Raw genomic sequence first — 20684 nt, 5'->3', positions numbered from 1 at the left:
AATAGCTTGACTGTACAGTAGTAACTTCAAAGAATTATTGCCTGATCATCAGTTGATATTGACTATGGTGTCATATCGTCTCATTCAAGCTGTCCAATGCTGTTCTGGCCCACATAGTGGTGCACTGCAACAGGATTTTAATCATGTACTTGTGAATCCATAGTTTCCTCCCACTCGGCAGTAAAATCATTCTGAGCACCTACATGTTCTTGGATTTTCTGCTCCTAGTTTTATCACGATGAGGTACAATACATTTTAATTTAATTTCATTATCATGCTAGGTGACACCATTTGTTGGTACACAGTACTTGGTGCCATCAAATAAAGCATGTTCATTTCGAGCCTCTGGTTTAAAATTGCCTGGAGGTGAAACTAAAATTTCGGCTTGAGCTACGTGTTCATTCATTTGGTGAAATTGTAGCATAAAACCAGTAGCAACATGAACTGTGTAAGTATTTCTAACAAATTCCTTGCACATTGACTGACTCGCTCATACTTTTAGTGTTAAGGATGCTATTTGAGACCTGTCAATCTGTGGCAAAATATAGGTGTTTTATTGCCCAAGAGTTTCAATCGGTACCTTACTGTCGACTGGGTGTAAGGTATGTATAAATGAAAGTAGTAAAATACATGTAGGTTATAGAAACCTATTTTATAATCAGCATTGACACCAGTAAAATGAAAATAGTGTGCAAATGCATCATCTTTGAAAACTTTAATTTCACTTCCTCTGGTACCGTATTTGCTCTATTTGAAGCACATACATAACCAACATAGGTGTGTCTATGCTCATGATCAAATGATAAAAATGAATGTATTGCAGACAATGAGAGCAGTGCTGAAATATTGATCAATTAATACCAAAATGGTTTATAACCCTAGTACTTTCTTTCTGGAGTTAAATAGATGAAAACAAACGCTGGAAGATTTTGATTTCAAAATGAAAGATGTGAGCAAAGCCATTTGAGTACTGCCTCTGGATGCATCGCCTGGACCAGATGTTGTTAAAAAACTGCACAGCCACTTTTTCCTATTCAATCTACAAACTCAGGCATGAATAGCAAGCAGTAATTTCCCCTGTTCATAAAATGTGGCAATATTACCCCAAAACTACAGATCTATATATAATGGCCTCATATCTAACAAAAGCCTTCGGAAAGAGTGATAAGGTCTGAATTGGTAAGCTTTCGGGAAGAAAACAATCTTTTCAATCAATGCTTTTCAATATTTAGATCTGATATTTGTACTCACAGAGTCACTGGTATAACACGCCTCAATCACTGAGCTCCGGGAAGGACTGAAATTTATGAAAATGTCTTCACAAGAAAGGGGAATGAAAAGTTACAAAGTCATCTAAGTATGGGAAATCATTCAAAATAAAGTGCCGAATCCTGAAATTCTGTGTTTAACCTCTGCTCATAAGGGTACACTCTGCAAATGTCCCCGGCATTTATACTACGGTAAGTCTAAACATTCCACTACATCTAGGTCACTGCAGGATGCCAGCTTTATGGTTTACGGCAAAAGATTGTTCAACTGTATGCCAAAACATATTTGGGATATAACACTTTCAAATGCAAACTGGACAAATACTTGAATGATATCTCTGATCAACCCAAGGATCCATGAATACATCAGCATGACTCAAAGTGACTCTAACTTGATTCTTAACAAGGTTAAATTACCATACAGCTGAACGATGCAGTTTATAAGGCTGGGTCCACACATTGGCTTGAGTACTTTGCTGCTATAACTTGATAACTGATATATATTTTAATGATCTAGCATATGATATATGCAATTTTGTATGCTTCTATTTGAGATGCACTTCTAATAGAGCAAATACGGTACTTTAGAAAACTGGCAATCCATAGAGTAAAACAGACATCAACGATAACATTTAATAATAACACAGTTCCCCAAACCATGCAAACATATATACACCAGAGTAAAGACAAAACATTCATTTTCTATCAGTATTGGGTTTCACTCTTTGATTACATGTACGGTATGTGTATAAAATATACAAATAATGCATATATGCATCTCTGCATGGCAGGGGAAAGGAGAACCAGGAAAGCATTACACCTACAGTGCATATTGAGCTGCACAGAATAGGATTCCGTTATCAAGGATAGTTTTAGGCCATAGTGGCTATTAACTATACATTGGTTTTCAAATAACCAACTTGTTTATATTTGCTTTGCAAACAGGGAAGAATAGCCTTATAAGCAAATCAAGATTTTTTTTAGTTTAGATGTAACTTTATATATGTTTTTGTTTGTTATGTTAAAACCACACGAGTGATGACAATTTCATGGTTTGAAATTAGTTTTAGGTGGGGCAAGTGATAAATCTAAATGTAAGTTGCTATTGGCAACAGGCTAAGGGTTAGCGGAATCCCATATACAGACTTTTTCATATCAGTCTAGAGAGTGAAGAGCATGCGACAGGAAAGCTGTGTTTATTTTGTGCATACTTTTTGCAGCAGTGCTTCAGAGCTGTGTCCCAGTATTAGCGGCCTGATTCCTCCAAGTGGATGTTGGGGTGGTGTCTGCCCTTATTTACATGCACTGAATGCATGGGGCTACTCTCACATGCACATTGCATTTAGCATAGAATTTACTAAAGTAAACAATATGTGATGGATTAACAGGAATGAGATAACACCCAATGCAAAATATCTTTGAAAAAACCCAAGCAGATGAGTAAGACATTACTTAACAACAGAGACAGGGCTAAAAAAAACACTATAGTTTGATACAGATCTGTGCTGCCATGTAAAACAAGTCATGATACTGTGTACATTAAACTAAAACTAGAATAAACCAATCAATCTTGCAGCAATTGAAACTTTCAGTGAAAAAACCTGCTGTTACTTCCATCTATAAGTTGAGAAGAGACCCAAATGGGAAGCAGACTACTCGAAACAGAATGTTGGGGCTCAAAATTCAAAACAGTTTGATATACCATGTTGTATGGTATATAGCATATCTCGTGCAGGTAGTTGAGATAAGGAAATTGTCAAGTCTTTTATGCTAAAAAAAAACAGATCTTTATGGCATCTATGGACATAGACAGCAGAATTTTTCATTATTGGGAATTTACAAAATTAAAGACAAGACTAAGAATAGTAAAAATAGCAAGATGTTTTGGGTACAACCATTCAGCAATAGCCTGGTTCATTTAGGTATATGGTAAAATTTTCTTAAATGAATATTTTGTTTCCTGAATCGCAAACATTTTTGACTTGCATTGCTACATCTCAAACTGATATATGGAAATCAAAATCTGACTGAATAAGCTTATGGTAACATTCATTACTTTGTAATGCTAATTTTCACTCATAAATCTAATTTATTGTGACCACATGTCTGGCCATTATACTTGAGATGATAGCGTCCAGAGATGCGTATGATGACATGTGTGTATGTTAGTATGGTTTAACAAATGCCTCCACAGTGCTAAAACAAAGTAAAAAATGATCTGTGATTTAGACATTCTTTAAAAGTTACTAAACATGCTACTATAACAAACTATATATCATCTGAAAGTTTAGATATACCGGTAGGTAAATACGGTAGTGCATATGTGTCCCTATGTTCTATAAAGGCATTACCTGATGGCCAATTTCATAGGTCAAAGAAATCTAAAGGTGAATTGATGCCCTGCAGAGATTCCGGCTCAATATTCAGTATGGAGAGTGCTTTTTTTTGTGAGCAGAAAAACCGAGACATGATTGTCTAGCCTAGAGTGTTACTGGCATCCTGTGCAATTCATAGGTCATTTGAGTGACTGGAAGTTTCACAGTGTTTTCAATAGTCAGAACAGTAAAAAAAAAAAAAAAAACAATAACAAAAATGCATATTCCTTAGGACAAACATTGGTACAACATATGCATCTCGTATTCACCTATATCTAGGCTTTCAGATGATGAATAGGTTTTCTACAGTAGCAGAAAATCATAGACCAATTTTAACCTTGTTACTACCCTATGACATATACATAACCTGTTGTCAGATGTGACAAAAATATACAGGTACATACAAATTATGTATATGGTACAGTCAACGACCAACATACTAAAAAGTCTTCCTTGATAGTAGAAAACAATCAGGTCAAAATATTATGCTAATAGTTGAGTGTAATCTTGTTTTCAAGGTATACTTATAGTACATTTGTTTGTTGACAAAATGACAATTATATTTAGATGTAGGTGTAGTGACACTGGTTGTTTTTAATGAACATACATGGCTGCTGTGTACACACCTGTAACTACTATAAATTTTCACTCATGAGTTGATGAGCTGGCATTTATTTGTGAGAGAAATGTAATAGTAGCACTTTATGTCGTAGGACGCCACTACTATAAAATCAAACTGGCTCACAAAATGTTGTCCCTCAGGAAATTAAAGTGATTTACAATAATTTGACTATTTATCTATTATACAGTTCAAATCTTTGTAGGTTCAACTAATCAGAACTCAAGTAACTGAGCACTATCTTGTAAGATGCACCGTTTCCAGAGGAGTGTTTGCCGAAACGCAAATTTTATGGTCACTTAGTAGGATGTAGTAGTGATATACAGCAGCGATGGACAATAAAAGCAGCCGGTCAATTTTAATCAGACAGTATAAATGACAGAATTGGTTAAAACGGAGACTAGTGGTGAACAACATACAGTTGCACTTTTTGTGCGCATTATGGAAATATGCAACATCAGTCATATGACAATAATGACATCAAGCTTCCTTTCTGGTATTTCATGACAACTTTTGAGCAAAATGAAAAACTTTCGTGACTAAGCACGCCAAAAAAAAATTTTTCATTAGGGTGCAATGTCAGTTTAAAAGGTATAACAAGCCTTTTTCCTGAGGTAGGAGTCATCATAGTGGTGCCTTAATATCACTTGAAAATGTTGAAAAGTGAAAGTGAGAGTGATATTGGTAACAAAAAGTCCAAACGTATCAGCTTACAAGATGAACACCCTTCGCTTGTGTACTTCTGTTTTGTGTGGTGATGGCCAGTGTTTTTTTAAGCTGAGACATAGACACACCCAAACAAGTGTCAAAATAAGTATTTCTTATTTTGTAAAAAAACTAAACTCCATGGTTACTGATGATCAATTCTCATGGCAGTCAACTATCATACAAGACTATTCATGAACCAATAAAAAATAAACTATATTGGCAGTACATATAAAGACATGTTTTGTTTAGGTTTCAGGATCTGTAGCTGCTAAGATACCTTGAGTGTGATTTTGTGTTGATTTCGCAAGAAAAGGGTGTTTCCACAAATGTACGCTTATGATTATAAAGAACCTGCAGTTTAACACATTTTTTTCACCACCTCCAGTTCTGTACCAAATATGTGAATATATTGCAGGCATCCACATCAAATACACAAAATCTGAGATTTGAGTCATTTAATGTAGATCCATCTATCTAGGGCTGTGTTTACTCAAGAAAACCCAGAACCAACCCTAAATTTCCCCCAAATTTGAATTAGCAGTGATATCAGTTTCTCTTGAAACAGAAAGAAAGAGCATAGAAGACTTTATTGTTTGACCATTAAGGTAACTGATTTTTAGTTAGGAATGACAGGTCAGGCAAATATTTTTTTTATTACATTAAAAAAATAAATCCAATGGGTCTTTGGCTTTAAGCAAAGATAAGATGGATTTGGAGAAATGTGCATGTGTCTAGCCAAACCAACAATCTTCACTTGATATGTATCCCTTGTGTATACTCATGTGTGAAAAGACGGTAGCACAGAAAGACAAACACCAGGGAGAGATCTCATTGCCAGATAAATTAGCCATGATGTCCCTCCTAGTGAAAAATTACTTCTGTCAACGGTTCAAGGAATGTGACACCACACCCACTCCACCTAGAATCTTTTTGAGTAAACCCAACCAGTGAGTAAGAGAAAACAGCTAACCCTAGATAAATGATAATAATAAAATAATATTTTTCAGACACTTGATAAAGCAAGATAAAATATAATTTGTGTAGTCAGTGAAGGGAACATCCAACAAAATCTATTAAACTGCAGTGATCACACCACTGATTATAAAATCAAACCCTCTTTCTATCACAGAATCAACATCAGCATGTACATAGCATAGCAACCGAACATAACATAGCAACCAAAGAGCTCAAAACTCATCTATTGAGAACCTTATACCTTAAGAGGCTTGGGAAGAAAGATTTACTGTGATGTATTATGGTGTAAAATAATGTGATACTGTAGATAACAAAATATTGAAGTTTATCAAGGTTAGTGCATAAGGATGAACCACAAAAGACACAGATGCAGTGTATGCATGCCCTGAAATATCACATGCAAACTACTGTAAGCCAATTTATTTATGCAAGACAATTACCAAATATTGAAGCAGTAAAAATCACACTGAGTTCTTTCATCACAGTGACTTCAATTCATGAAAGGCTCTCCAATTATGAAACAGCAAATATTTTTGGGGGGTTACAATTGTTTACAGTATATACATGTAGCAAATCACTTCATGCACAAGTAAAGTGAACCCAAGATAAAAAAAAATAGGATACTTACATAGTTCCAGATGTTGTCGGCACATATGAAGCTTCCTCTTCTTCGATGGGAATATTCCATGGAATATCATAGCTTTGGGCTAACTCTCGCATTATAACATTCCTATAGCATTATAGAATTTCCCAAAAAAAAGATAAAAAAAAAAAAAAAACTTTGAAAGAACAATATATGCATGTACATAATGAAGAAAAAGTAATACTTTACTAAACAACAGCCATCATTAGCAGATCTCACCTATTACACTGTACCTAGGTGCTAGGTGACGTCACCAAGCCCTATAATGTTCCTTCTGGCGGAATGATTCAGTCAGTGTGTTTCATTTGAGTAGCACACATATTTTAGTTTGTTTGCCCCCCCCCCCCCCCCCCATGGTAACATTGTTTCATGGGATCCGTCAATTAACCAAATGTTACTATAAACTATGACAAACTAATAATCAGAATCAACACTGTATCTATAAACACAAGGAATAAGAACCATGCATGACTGTGTTTTAAACACACACAGCATTATAAATCAAATAAGACACACCATACTTGATACAGTTGAAAAAAATGGATGTTTTACAAATGTATTACTCTGATATAAACATTGCCATTTTAAAATGTTGTACCGGTAATAGTGTATTTATAAAACTAATGATGAATGACATAATTTATATTTTAAGTACATACGAATACATGTACCTTCTTATTGGCCGTCTCACTTTTTTACATTTTGTACACATGTACATGCAGAGTGACGAGTTGGAAAGAACTCGTCATAGTGAAAATGTTCGAAACTGTTGTTATTAAATATACACGTATGTTTCGTATGGGCAAAGTTGGCGCATCAGAGTGTTAGCTAGAGCTGATCAGTTGGCGACATTTGTTATCTGACATGTAACATATGACAGTGGAACTGTGTGTAGGAGTGATACATTCATGAATAAACAAGCAGATCACTAAAACATTACATAACGAGGGTACATGTATGTAGAGGTCTTGGATGGTTGACTCATTACAAACTATAATGTAACTTACCCAAGTATCTTAGCACAGTCATCATAATACTTGCTAGAATTCTTTACAAAACTGAATCCATTGACATCACAGACATATGATCTACCATGGGCACGCAGTAAATCAAAACCACAAACAGTTTGCTGCAGTTAAATAAAAATACCAATTCAGAAGCTGCTAGTATTTAATTAATATCTTCACCCAAAACAGTAATGACAATATAAAACCTCACTGTGATGAAGCATTGGTTGTGGAATATGAAAAAAGGGACCAACAATATGACAATATAATTTAATGAAACTACAATGTATGAAGATGATAGATCATTATACTGTTTGTAAGTACATAGATATGTACTTAATTTAATATTGTAAAATACTTTATTTTCGCATGAACTTAATTTTCACTATTTTCGCTGAAGGGATGATTCAGTAATAATAAAATCTAGCAAATATAACTTTTTTCCTATATTTCACATTCAACTCATCAAAAATCAGTGAAAATAAATTCCATACTAAACATTCAAAAAGCCTTTTCAGCTAAAATTAATTCCAGCTAAAATAAAGTATTTTACAGTATGTGAATGCAGGCAAATCAAAGAATTTAACAAAACAAAACTAAATACATTTTTTTAATATAGTATGGCTCCTAAGTCTATACAACTTTGACGCAAAATCTTTTCAAAATCAGTCACACCCAATCAAAATCAATATCATTACAAGTGAAAACAACAGCCAAAAACTTTCAGAAAACTGTACTTTGAACTAGTTGCTGAACTTCCCACAAACAGTGTAAACAAGATTACCCTTACATGTGCAACATACATGTATATATAAATGTTGTTGTTCAGGGTTACCTCAAGTGCTGTTTTCTCAACTTTTGTTTCATGCAGCTAGCACAGAGCCTATAAAAATACATGCAACATGTCTGAGCAACATAGAAGTTTCTGTGGCATAGCACTGCCCCCGAGAATTAAAGCTTACTTACACTAAATGCAAGAGATACTTTTCTTGCAATCAACTTTTCTAGATTGGTAAGTATAACTGGATAGCGTACTTCTTTTCCTTCACTGTCTCTTTCAACTTTACCATCTAATGCTGGTGATTTCCTGGCTTCAGCATGGGCATAGTCTGGACCCACTGTGTAAACCTGTGTCCAATTAATATATACTTGAGAACTATTTCATGCACTACATTTCATAAAGCAATGAATGTGTTATCATGTAAAATAGATATAATTTACAATGCCTTAGCACATAAATGCTGTCCATATAGAATCCCACAACAATTACCGTTGTTTTTCACCCTACAGCAATTTCCCTGCATGCTAATCTGATAATGAGTTTTACAATTCAAGCATTTTGTGCCAAACTGTAGTGACATAAAACTTGTACATGTAGTATTCAAAATATATATCTGCAAATGAACATTTTAAAGTATTTCAAATCAATTCTACGGGATCTTTCTTTCAAGTAAATCGGTCGTGATTGAGAGAAAGGCACAGAGGCTCATGGGTAATGGACTTTACTAAATTTTAGGGCTTCTCTAGTCAATGGAAATTTCTTCTTAAGATTCTTGAAGAAAAAATGTTTTATAAATTTCTGTGAAAAAAAAAATAGAATATCGCATCTGTTTCATGTATGTTGCTGGTTTGGAGCTAATGTCATATGTTTCATAGGAATTACTGCGAAAGGCAACACAGTTAGCACAGACACAACAAACAAGGCGTGCATACTTGGAGTATGTGTATGACAAACTATTCTGTCCTTGGTTGTATCAACCCATTGTTGAAGTGCTGTTGTTACTCATGCAACGATGGATTTTCTATAGTAATAGGGCATTGGCTGGAAACAAAACAAAACAAAATTTCAATTTTTTATAAGAAATCTAATCTCACCTTTACATCTGTGCCATCTGTTGGCATAAACTCTTCATAAATATAAGAACCTTTCTTTCTTACTTTACTCTCTGGTGAATATACACTACTACGACTACCAATCTGAAAATTAAACAAATTTCAAATTAATGCAATAACATCCCATATTTTCCCAGTAAAAGGAATTATTGGTAGTGTTTCACAGTAGTAATAGACAAACGACTGATATAGCAAGTTACTCAGCTCTGCTTTGTGATATACTCATGTTTGTTTAATTACTATAATATTCACATGGTTGTACTGTCTAATTGGCAGTTTACATGTCTGAGAAATCATGCATATTCAGTGAATCTCTGATCTGTGGCCAATAACAGCCATCTGGGGGATGATACAATGTACTTTAAAATACTTTATTTTCGCTTGGAACTAATTTTCGCTATAAGAATGATTTAGTGAAAATAAAATCCAGCAAATATACTTTTTTTCCTATATATTACATTCAACTCATCAAAAATCAGTGAAAATAAATTCCATACAAAACACCAAAAAAGTATTTTCAGCGAAAATTAATTCCAGCTAAAATAAAGTATTTCACAGTAATTCATGATATCAGCCTCACATAGGGGCAATAACTGTATTATTTTTCTACTGCCTGGGTGGGTTTAAGAATCTTCAACTTCTTTACACTTTAATTTTCAATTCAATTTGAGATGCTTGTGTGCTTTTCAAGTTTTTACATTTGCTACGTTCACACGACAGCATTTTATCGGAGCCCAACGGCTCGAGCCAGCAAAAATGATCGTGTGAACGCGTTCTGCTCGAGCCAAGTTCGGCTCCACTAAACCCTCGGGGTTGAACTCCGATAGGGTTGAGTCCTGACATGGCTCCGATCGTGTAAACGCATCGGGCCCAACTATAGGAGCCGATATCACGCCCTCAATCGTCTTCTTCGAGTAAACTCTCATTTCAATTATGGCGGAGACAACATCTTTCATAATTTCACGCAATTTCCGGCTTGAATAAGAGGTACGCGTCCTAATATATAGTAACGAATTATTGCGATAGATTGATAGCTCAACGGGAAACAAAAAATGGCGTACGAAATTATGCGACAAAAACTTGAAAGAACGACTGAATGGAAAATTTTTAACAAAAGATAAAAATCGTAGAAGCGATCGCGGTACGGTGATGTGTTCCTGGTAGGTTTAGATTCTTCCATAGTTTCTCTTTGATAGATAGAGAGAATCTGTGATTCTTCCTAGTAGTTTAGATATCACTACAGTTGAATAGTTACAAAATGGTAATTTTGCATGATAATAACTTGAGCGAATAGGCTGTATTAAACGCATTTTAGCTGCCGTGTTTCCTGTTTATTCGAGATACTAGTACCTAAATCATAACACCAGTCATTGTCTTTTCTACCTCCATGCTCAGGCTTTTTTTTCTCCTAGCTCAACAACATCATGCCATGTAAAGAAAAAACACAAGCACGACACTAAAATTGTTTCCAGTCACTAATTATTCAAGGGCACTGTTCCGTTCGACTCTGATCGAACTGAATCGAACTCTGGCAGATCTCGGCTCTCGTTCGGCTCCCGATCGTATGAACGCATTGGAGATAATCTCCTGTTAATCCGTGGGAGGAGAAGTAGTTCGGCTCTGATAGAATGCTGCCGTGTGAACATAGCAATTGTCATCTAGGGGAGCATGATACTTATAGGATAATCCAGCCAACAATAAATGAAATGGTTACTTACTTTTCTAAATAAACGTTGACTACCTCCACCTGCTGATATAGGATAGTAAATGTAAATATTATGATCTTCGGCGGAAACAGGTTTCTCAACAAATGGTTTGTGGAATATCTGTCCATTAACTTCAACAGAATCGTCTGTCTCTATTAATTCACACTCTGTGAAATACAAATTTAAGACAAAAATGAATGGGTTTCATTCACAACTTCCCATCTATAAAAGTATGATTTATCAATGTTTGTTTTTTGCTTTGAATAACCTTAATGCGAGAGGGTCGTCACCTGCGCACATGCGGGAATTAAGTTCCAAGTGACTATAACAACACACGCTAAAAACGCAAAGGTTCATGGGTAGGCGCTTGTTTGTAAACAATGACACACTATGGCCATCTGACGCATGCGCAGGTGACGACTCCCCCACTTTAACTAATGCCAAAAACAACGACTTGAACTTGAAGCTATGTGTTCTGGTGGGTTCCCGGGGTCTGTTATTATTAGTGCAGGAATGCTGGTGTGGGTGGATCCCTGCTTATGCAATCATTGATATGAAATGAATAATACAAAATTTAATATCATAATAGTACAAATGCAAGATACAATTCAGGGCTTATTAATTATTCATGAGTTTTATTTTCATTATTTTGCTGATCAGTTAAATTTGCTAAATTAAAACTCAGTGAATTTAAAACCTAGTAAATATCCCTACAGTAAACACTAATATTATAACTAGTGAATATTTCTACTGTTAAATGGGAGCAGCATGTACTTACCATTAGGATTGTTTGAATCTCTATCCAAAACAGCATATGTAGGTAACCCAATTCCTTCTTCTTTGAGCACCCTATACACATACCTCCTACATGTAACAAAAAGCAAGTTACTGTACATGCAATCACGCAATCATTTCTAGTTGGTTTAGTGTAATATCTGGATTTTTGAACAGTCCTTTATGTATACCGTACTCATTACTGTCATCTGCAGCTAAGTTCAACTACTTGTAGTCAAAATAGTTCCAGTGTGCATTTCCAGATACTGTAAAATGACTTTCAGGCATATTCAGTGGGTTTTAAATTCACGGTTTTATCATTTAGATAATGTGTTCCATGCTAAATTTTACATATTCACTGGGTTTTAATTTAGCACATTTTCCATTCAGCGAAATAAGCAAAATTAAAACTCAGTGAATAATTAACCCCTTTTCAGTATATCAGAATATTGCTGAATATGAAATATAAAATAGCACAGTGTTTACAAAAAATGTGGATGACAAAACAAACAAACTGCATCCCTTGGGAAGTTTTAGTTACTGTTAACATTCTTTAAGTCAACACCCCACCTTTTTTGTGGGTCTAGCAAACCTGGCAAGAAAGCAGTTGCTGTTAGTCCTAAATAGTCTCATCTTTCTAATCCAAACTCAACAACAGTCATCCCAGGACAGCACACAAAGTGTGAATAGAAAATATAATTAACAAAAAGGACATTAGGTTTCTTTCTGTCAAATGACATCTGCATATTATGCAAAGATATTAGTTTATGATACTTGCAGTTACATCAACATCGGACATCCAGACCCTAACCTGTGACACTGAGGGTACATGCAAGGAATACAAAGCGTTTGATTTTTCACAATCATTGCATTACATGTATTCCTCCTTTTAGCTACCGGTACATGTATTTCCAGGGATTCATTTTCTTTAATTTTTGAATAAGACTTGCAAACAAGTCTATGACGCCTTCGACAACTACCCCTGATAACAATTATAATACAAATCAAGGAATCTTCCAAAAAGAAATAAATTCAAAATAGAAAATTGCACAACAATGCTTGATTGAGTATGACACCTGTTACAAGTGAAAAAAAGGATTTTCGCATTTGTTTCACAAGAGACTGTTGACATTTTCCTAGCCAATTTGCAACATATCAGTATATCTGTTTAAGACAAACAAAAACTAATAAAACAAACAATTCTTACCTATCTAATAAATCAAACTGCTTATGAAGATCATTTATAACAAAAGGTTTCCTGAGTTCAGCATATTGTACAGCTTTTTGTAAAGGAAATCCCTGTGAGAAAAATGATACTAAGCAGTCACACAAAGGCCAGTCTTCCACTGCTTTGTTCAGTATAACATCTTCACTGAAAATATTAGTTACAATGTACTCAAAGCGTTCAAGACGAAGTAATATTTCCTTCATTGGCTTGGACATTGATTTTTTAGACATGGCACAAATTCCAACAATAATCGTTTTTCGACCTTCATCTTCCATTCTTTGTTTCTTAGACTTTTGAGGAGAATCCACCATGTCCTGTGATAAGAGACAACTCAGTTATTTGTGTATTCAGGTAGTGTGGAAATGTAGAATTGTGTTCTTTATCAAATGAGTGGTTTAGTCAGACTCTTGTATAGACTAGTGTCAACAATGACTTCATGATCATGGAATTACAACACAAAAAAGGTGGAATTATTCATTTCCATTTGGAGAGACCAGAGCATTTTGACTTTGATAATACAGAATGTTACAAGGCAACAAGATTGACCACAAGACAACCATGTTGTCTGCAGTGGCATTTACGACAGTTAGGTCCATTTCTATCTCAAATTACAAATCCATGTAACCAAAGAGTGGTTATGGATACGCTCAACTCATATCTTCATGAAAACTGAGACGCTCGGTCACCACGCTCAACTACCACATAGAGACTCATTTACATACATGTAAATGATAAAAAAAAATATATATAACAAAGACACATTGTTTTGGTTTGTCATTAAACGTAAAAGTAACTGCAAAGCACATGAATGGTAGTTGTGAACGGCAAGTTAAATATAAACTTCTGCTCCAATGTATGAACAGAAGGCAGGTTTAGCCCACTGATAAAGATTATTTACAAAACGCTCAAACATTTGACACCTGTGAACAAGACTATAGTCAATTATTTTCAGAGCCGAATCCTGAATATAGGATTTTTTGTAATCTATTATAAACAGTTTGCTCATTCATGTACATTATGCCTTGGGACTGCCTAAAGTAGCCGCTATACATGTAAGCAGATGGTCTTTATATTTTATATTAAAGCGAACCTAAATGCGACCTTAATTTATAGTTGTGTATATTCTAAACTGTATTCGAAATAATATTGCAGTGGTTTAATTTTGTTTTAATTATAACTGTAGCTTGGATAGGCATTTGAAGTGCTTGCCATGGAGGCCATTCATGGAGGGGAATAATTAACGAACGAACATATTTATAATCCGGGTACTTTTCAAAGCTATGACGTTTTAGTATCTGATCGCATTCGTATACGCCATTGTACATAGCCGTTCATGCTGCCAAGCATTGTGTACTATTAGTATAAACTCAACTTTTATATGCACAATGTGCTTTTTAAAACTTGGGTTAGAGCAATATGCGTTTGAACCACAGTATTCTGAGAGTGAAAGCCCAATTGCGTTAAAGTACCGTACTTCCCCGTTCGTAAGCCCCTCCCGAGTATGAAGCCCATCCCTATGTTTTTACTTGGTATTTATCGAGTTGAGGGCATTCACGATTATAAGCCCAGAGTGTTTTTACTGGGCGTCGACGATATTCTTTAAAATATGCGTGTAAAAGGTGTGTTTCATTTCATAATAATCGTGATTGGCATGTTAGTTTGGTTCATGCTTTTAGTTTTATGAGAAAACTCGCATTAATTTCAGGTTCAGAGTGCATGGCGAACGTACACAACGTGATTCGCATCGTTTCTATTCTGTCATTTACTCAGGATGAACATCGATGTTGCAATTCTGGAGTAATCCATATTTCTTTGAGTAGTAGCCTTCGAAAAGCCAAAAATGTAATCGTTAAGTCGTGTACCTGGTTATTGGGCATGGTTTACTTTGAGACTATCATGAAAAGCCTAGGGTTAGAACGATGAGACATGTTGGCGACCGAGAAAGGTGTTTAAATTCTTCCTCCACACTCAGTTTACCCACGGTTACTATTAACAGTCGTTTATATTTCGGAAATTGCGAATCGCCAGTTTTTTGGGGAAAAAAATCATCGTTTTTTCGTTGCAATCAGTGCTACAGATCGCATTTTAACATTGCGGTAATTCACTTCCGCATTGCGCTAAAAAATCATTGTCAATAATCGGAAAATTTCATCATTACGACACATCATTTTGATTGGTTAATGAAAGACATGACCTGTTATGTCAAAGGAAGTTGTTCCAGGTCAAATCATGCTGAAAAACCTAATGGTGGAAAATTGTTTTGCGTTGAGAGTTTGCGTACGATCGAAAACAAACCAAAACGAAGATAATGATAAATGCCTTCGTCCACTGTTTCCTCACAGACCCTACCCATTATTTCACCGTAAATTCAGACGGTATGTAAATCGTATTGTAATAAAATGTGTGTGTTTTTTATGAACATGTTTGTTTCTTCATTGTAAGTATCGTTCAAATCAATGACGCATTTTTTTTCAAAAATAAGTATTATTTTCCAGAGCCCGGCGTGGTGAACGAATATTTTTTTTGGATAATTTTTCGTTGTTTGCAAGATGGCTACAGTGTTTAACCCCAAAACAAAATCATTTTTTCTGAGTTGGTCCACGAGTAAAAGCTCATCCCTTACTTTTCCTTTACGTGTTCATGCCTCCGGGCTTATGATCAGGGAAGTACGGTATACTGTGACGATTCAGATCAGTCCAGTGTGAGTGATGAGAGTATATCGTCGACGATGCCCCTTGTTCGGATGAAAGTTTTATTTCAAATTACACGGAAGTCTGTGAACAATCTGCTTGGTGTTCCTGTGACACTTGTCCCATGATTTGCCAGTGCAGCCCCCGTGAATACATGGACGAAAATGTTTCCACCACCACACTACGAACTCAAGATTGCATACTCCAGCATCCATACTTTGAATAATTTGCACGCCGCACAGTGCAGTACTGGAAATAGCATTTATTAGACAGTTAGACAAAAAACAAAACAAAATGCCTGTCTCGATCAATCGCACATCCATAATGTTTGTATGTTGGTAGCTTGTAAATAACGTTAACGTAAAAGTCGAAACAACCTAGACTAGAAGTCAATTCACCAGTCCAGCCAGCTATGGCTCCCTAAGTTGCTTATATTTAATCAGATACTATTTCGTCATCATGCTTTGTTACCTTACTTGTTTATACCTCATGAGGGCGTTTTTTTATGACAAGATGGCGCAAACGGAAGTCCTTCGCAGGTTTATGGTTTCTCATATTTAAATCATCATAACTCTGAAGATAATCATTTTTTTAAATTTTGTTTTTCAAATTTATAATCAATATACATAACTTGATAAATACAAACACCAAAATAGGCTCTATTTAGTTCCCCTTTAATGTAATCAATAAGACAGACTTGGCTTTGTAACCATAGACACACACCTGTTAATTACGTAAGCGTATAAGGTACTAATATGAGGATATTACGAGGATACTATCTGAGTGCATACTTTGAGGTGTTCTCGTAATAACATTATTATTATACATCTTTTCATTCCAAGGATACATTGCGGGAATGCCGAAATTCAAAATGTTTAGAACAGAAACTTCTTTGTGTTGAGTCCGGTCAAACCCTGGTGGCAGCCATGTTTGTTTTTATTATTAGAGGACGCTTACGTGCGTAATCATTCCATATTTGGAATTCACATTTCCTTATATGGTAGGATGAAAATACCCTGTAAAATACAGCAAAATTACGGCACGCTGTAACTTATGGCGTAACGATGACAGATGTATAATAATAGAAATTATAACAGTCCATACAAGAGTGCATAAAGAGTCAGTTATTTGTGAATATGTGCCAGGCTGAATCACAATAAAATAAAGACAAACCTTATTAAAGGAGGCTGGTGCCATCTCATCTCCCACATAAAACATAGGAGGGGGAGATTCCGACATTGTAATGCTACATGTACCGGGGTAAGTCTAACTGTGAGTTCTTTTGCATCAGAAACAGCTACTTAATCTTCATGACATTTAATTTTCACTCCTGTAAATAAAATACATGCTTTAAAAATGTCATATATTTTGAAAAATGAAAAATACTGAAGTTAGGCTAACATGCACATGAAGCCGATACAACTATTACTAAGCAATAAACAGCATTGGCTGTTTTAGCATTTTACAAAAAGTATAATCGCAGGCTCAATTTTTTCTTGGAAGCTTGCTTGGCTACCAACAAATAAATGTGCCTTTTGCCATTTGCTCATGGATAATTCAACATAACCATGTAATAATAATGTTGTTAAACTGTAGTTATTACTGTGGGTTAGAACCCTATGCTCGGCCAACTTTTTCAATAGTTGAGTAAGAACTCTATCTCGTCATCAACTCCAGATGGTGCACCTTGCCTACAGCTGCACACAGTCCTAGCTATTGTATTAGCTAGGGTACAAGGTTTGATTAACAATAGCTGTTCACAAGATATGTACAGTTATGTAGCTTATACACACTGCATATGAATACAAGTGTTGTCAGTTTACAATTAGCATAAACACAATGCATTTACAGAAATCCAAGTAGTGGTTGAACAATGGGTAACGCAACCAAAAATGGTAGAAAGGCAATTCCCTTGACGGAGACACAGGGCTCTGACTTCACGAAAGTATCAAAGAAACCTGCCTAGGTGTCCTTAGAAAAATACAGATTTTCTCAATACTACTTCTACATGCCAAAACAATTTTATGAAATTATACCTTTAAAATGTACAAATTTTATGAAAATAACAATGTTGTTTACATATGTTATATAAATTGCATGGGAGCCTATATCAAACACGATGTGGTGCTTTGATTTGTACAATTATGATCAATGATGCAATCATGATTACAGTTTACAAGGACTTATAGAATGAGCGGCATGAGTGTATGAGATCTCACAACAATTACAAAATCTCATAAGAATTGCGGAAGTATCACAAAATTGTACATACATTTCTACATTGTAGAAATAATAATGCGAATGATTATGTGGAAAAACTGGTTCATGTTCATGTCAGATCGTCAGTGTCATTGCTTATTCACTAAGTGATACATGCATTTTGTGTTTACGCATTAATGGAGAGATAATCTCTCATAATTTTATATTAGTTAGTAATTTAGAGATTTTGTATTATTTAGTAATTTAGTGATTGTGTTTTTGTTTTGTTTTTATATATATTTTTTTACTTGTACTTTGTACCGGGGATTGTGTAAGAGTCAATAAGTAAATAAACATGTTCATGCAATCAAACTTTTTCAAACGTCCACTGTATTCTGTGATGCTATTATTTAAAAAAAATACATTTGATACATATGGAATTGGGATTGCTTTCGGACGCTCATGAAGTGAAAGAGCTTCTTGTGAGATCTTCATTGCATAACATTGTACTTTGATATGAAAAACGCATATCTTATGATAAACCATTGTGTGTATTATTACAAAACTATCAAATGCTCAAATAAAAAAATCTGGTCAACACTTTAATGTAAAAGGCAACACAATATTCTAAAGACAAGTGTAACATAATATGTACAGCGTAAGGAGTGCAGAAACAGCTCAGAGGATCACTCTCTGGTACCCTGAATTTACAAATACTGGAGTCCAAACTGCATTGTGATGATTAATAATTAATAGTAGTTAACGCTAGCTAAGCTGACATTGAAACAAAAATAGCACTACACCACCGTGCACATTGCTGGGCTTGAATTTCAGAGTTGGGAGAAACCCAAATTCCAGGGCCAAAATTTGTAAAATGGCTTTAGCACACAGGAACAATATAAGGAATATCAAAAGGCACCAAGACAAACTCATGCCTCCGTGACGTTCAAGCCCTGGCAGCCATTGAATTGGTCGGTTAAAGTGCTGACCCTCTATCGATAGATGGAGACTGTGGTAAAGTTTCGTTTTACCATATTAGTTGTATTTTTTTTTATAATTTGCCCACAAGGAATTACTAAAGTGAGTCAAAACGATTTCCAGTGATATACGGTAAAGCTACTGCACACCCACAGTGACGTACTTCCCGTGAAGTTCGAACTCGATCCGGGATTCAACACTTAATTATTAGGGTTACACTCGGACGACAGACGACCGACAATGTGTGCTTATATCACCGTGTCTGACTAATACATATACCTGGATCCATACATAATCCCAGTGATAGAGGGAATGTGCTCCATGCTTAAATTACAGTATTTACATTCATCATGTCAAGGCTATGGACGGTATATAGAAATCAGCTGATCGACGACTTAGGTCTGGCGCCCACACAAATTTGTGTTTTTTTGTAAATTTTCGTCAAAAATAAACAACAAAATAAAACAGAGCATAATGGCATTCAAATATCAACCGTGGAAACATACCCGTGTAACAGACGATCACATTATGTTGTCAGTAACGGAATCAGAACTCACTACATATATAACAGCCATATTTGTTGATGATAAAGTCTCGCGATTTCTCGCCTGTCTGCTCAGTGTTAGATTCGTAGCTTGTGACACAGTACTTATGGGACAAGGTATGAGTCGAGGTCACAAGTAGCATGTCGTCACGTGGGTTGATAATCCTAAAAACGTTTACTGAAAAACGTGCCTTATATTACCACTTTCGTGAAAATAATTGTAAACAGAGTTAACCGGGAGTTCTGGGGAATTTTGAGAAAACAAAGAGTGTTGTAACTAAACAAATATATCTGATATATTGTAACACGAACGAATTTGTTTAATGGATTTACATAATTGCAAGAATATGAATAAAAACAATAATTATAATAATAATAATTTTATTAACACTTACACATTCCCCGGAGGGATTGGCAATGGTTACAAAAGTTTAAAAAGGAATAAAAGGTTACAAAACAGAAAATAGATAATAAAAAAAACAAAAAAAAAACAATCTAAGCTAATACATTACAGATAATAGCTAGTATAAAATTATGATACTACGATAGATAGAAAACAAAATGCAAAACTCAAATAGTGAGAGAAGGTTGTCACTGGGGTTGCTGTCTTATTTCAAAACACTTCTTTAGGTACCTTGCTACGGGGAGTGTTAGGCCACTGTTGTTTAGCAAGGCTATGAATTGAGTCTTTAGCGGCAAATTTTTAAAGTTTTGGATTTTGGTTTTTGCTATTTCGAATAGGACATTTCTTTCGGGGGTATACATTAATGTCTTTTACATGACATCATGAGGTGATACTCATCTTCTACTTCATTTTTATCACAAAGGTTGCATAATCTATTAGCAAGGGGTATTCTTTTGTGTCTGCCAGTCTCAATTTTCAAGTTATGGTCACTGAGGCGGAATTTAGTTAAATTTTCGCGCATATCAATGTTTTTCAGGGTAGCAAGGTATGTTTCGAAAGCAAAATTGTTTTTTAATTCTCTGTATGTTCTTAATTTATTTTTTTCATTTTGTTTTGATCGATTGTCATTATGTAATTCACTTTTCCAAGTTGATATGAATGATGTTTGTATA

General features: G+C 35.1%; 1 protein-coding gene across 1 annotated transcript in view; it reads right to left on the bottom strand.

The window, feature by feature from the left end:
• The window catches only part of LOC102804963 (inositol hexakisphosphate and diphosphoinositol-pentakisphosphate kinase 2-like), a 62988-nt gene extending 43313 nt beyond the window's left edge, over nt 1-19675 (bottom strand). The window contains exons 1-9 of the mRNA XM_085495148.1: nt 19570-19675; nt 17060-17216; nt 13176-13510; nt 11973-12058; nt 11207-11361; nt 9471-9572; nt 8562-8723; nt 7596-7717; nt 6574-6675 (exon numbers count right to left, since the gene is read on the bottom strand). Of these exons, the coding sequence (XP_085351274.1) occupies nt 6574-6675; nt 7596-7717; nt 8562-8723; nt 9471-9572; nt 11207-11361; nt 11973-12058; nt 13176-13510; nt 17060-17125 (1130 nt within the window). The 5' untranslated portion in view covers nt 17126-17216; nt 19570-19675. The remainder of the gene's footprint in view (nt 1-6573; nt 6676-7595; nt 7718-8561; nt 8724-9470; nt 9573-11206; nt 11362-11972; nt 12059-13175; nt 13511-17059; nt 17217-19569) is intronic.
• Nucleotides 19676-20684: the final 1009 nt, after the last annotated feature.

This window comes from Saccoglossus kowalevskii, chromosome 21, assembly GCF_978046115.1.
Source record: "Saccoglossus kowalevskii chromosome 21, keSacKowa6.1, whole genome shotgun sequence".
NCBI lineage: Eukaryota > Metazoa > Hemichordata > Enteropneusta > Harrimaniidae > Saccoglossus > Saccoglossus kowalevskii.
The sequence above is the reverse complement of the archived record's forward strand: the minus strand, read 5'-3'. Positions and strand labels throughout refer to the sequence as shown.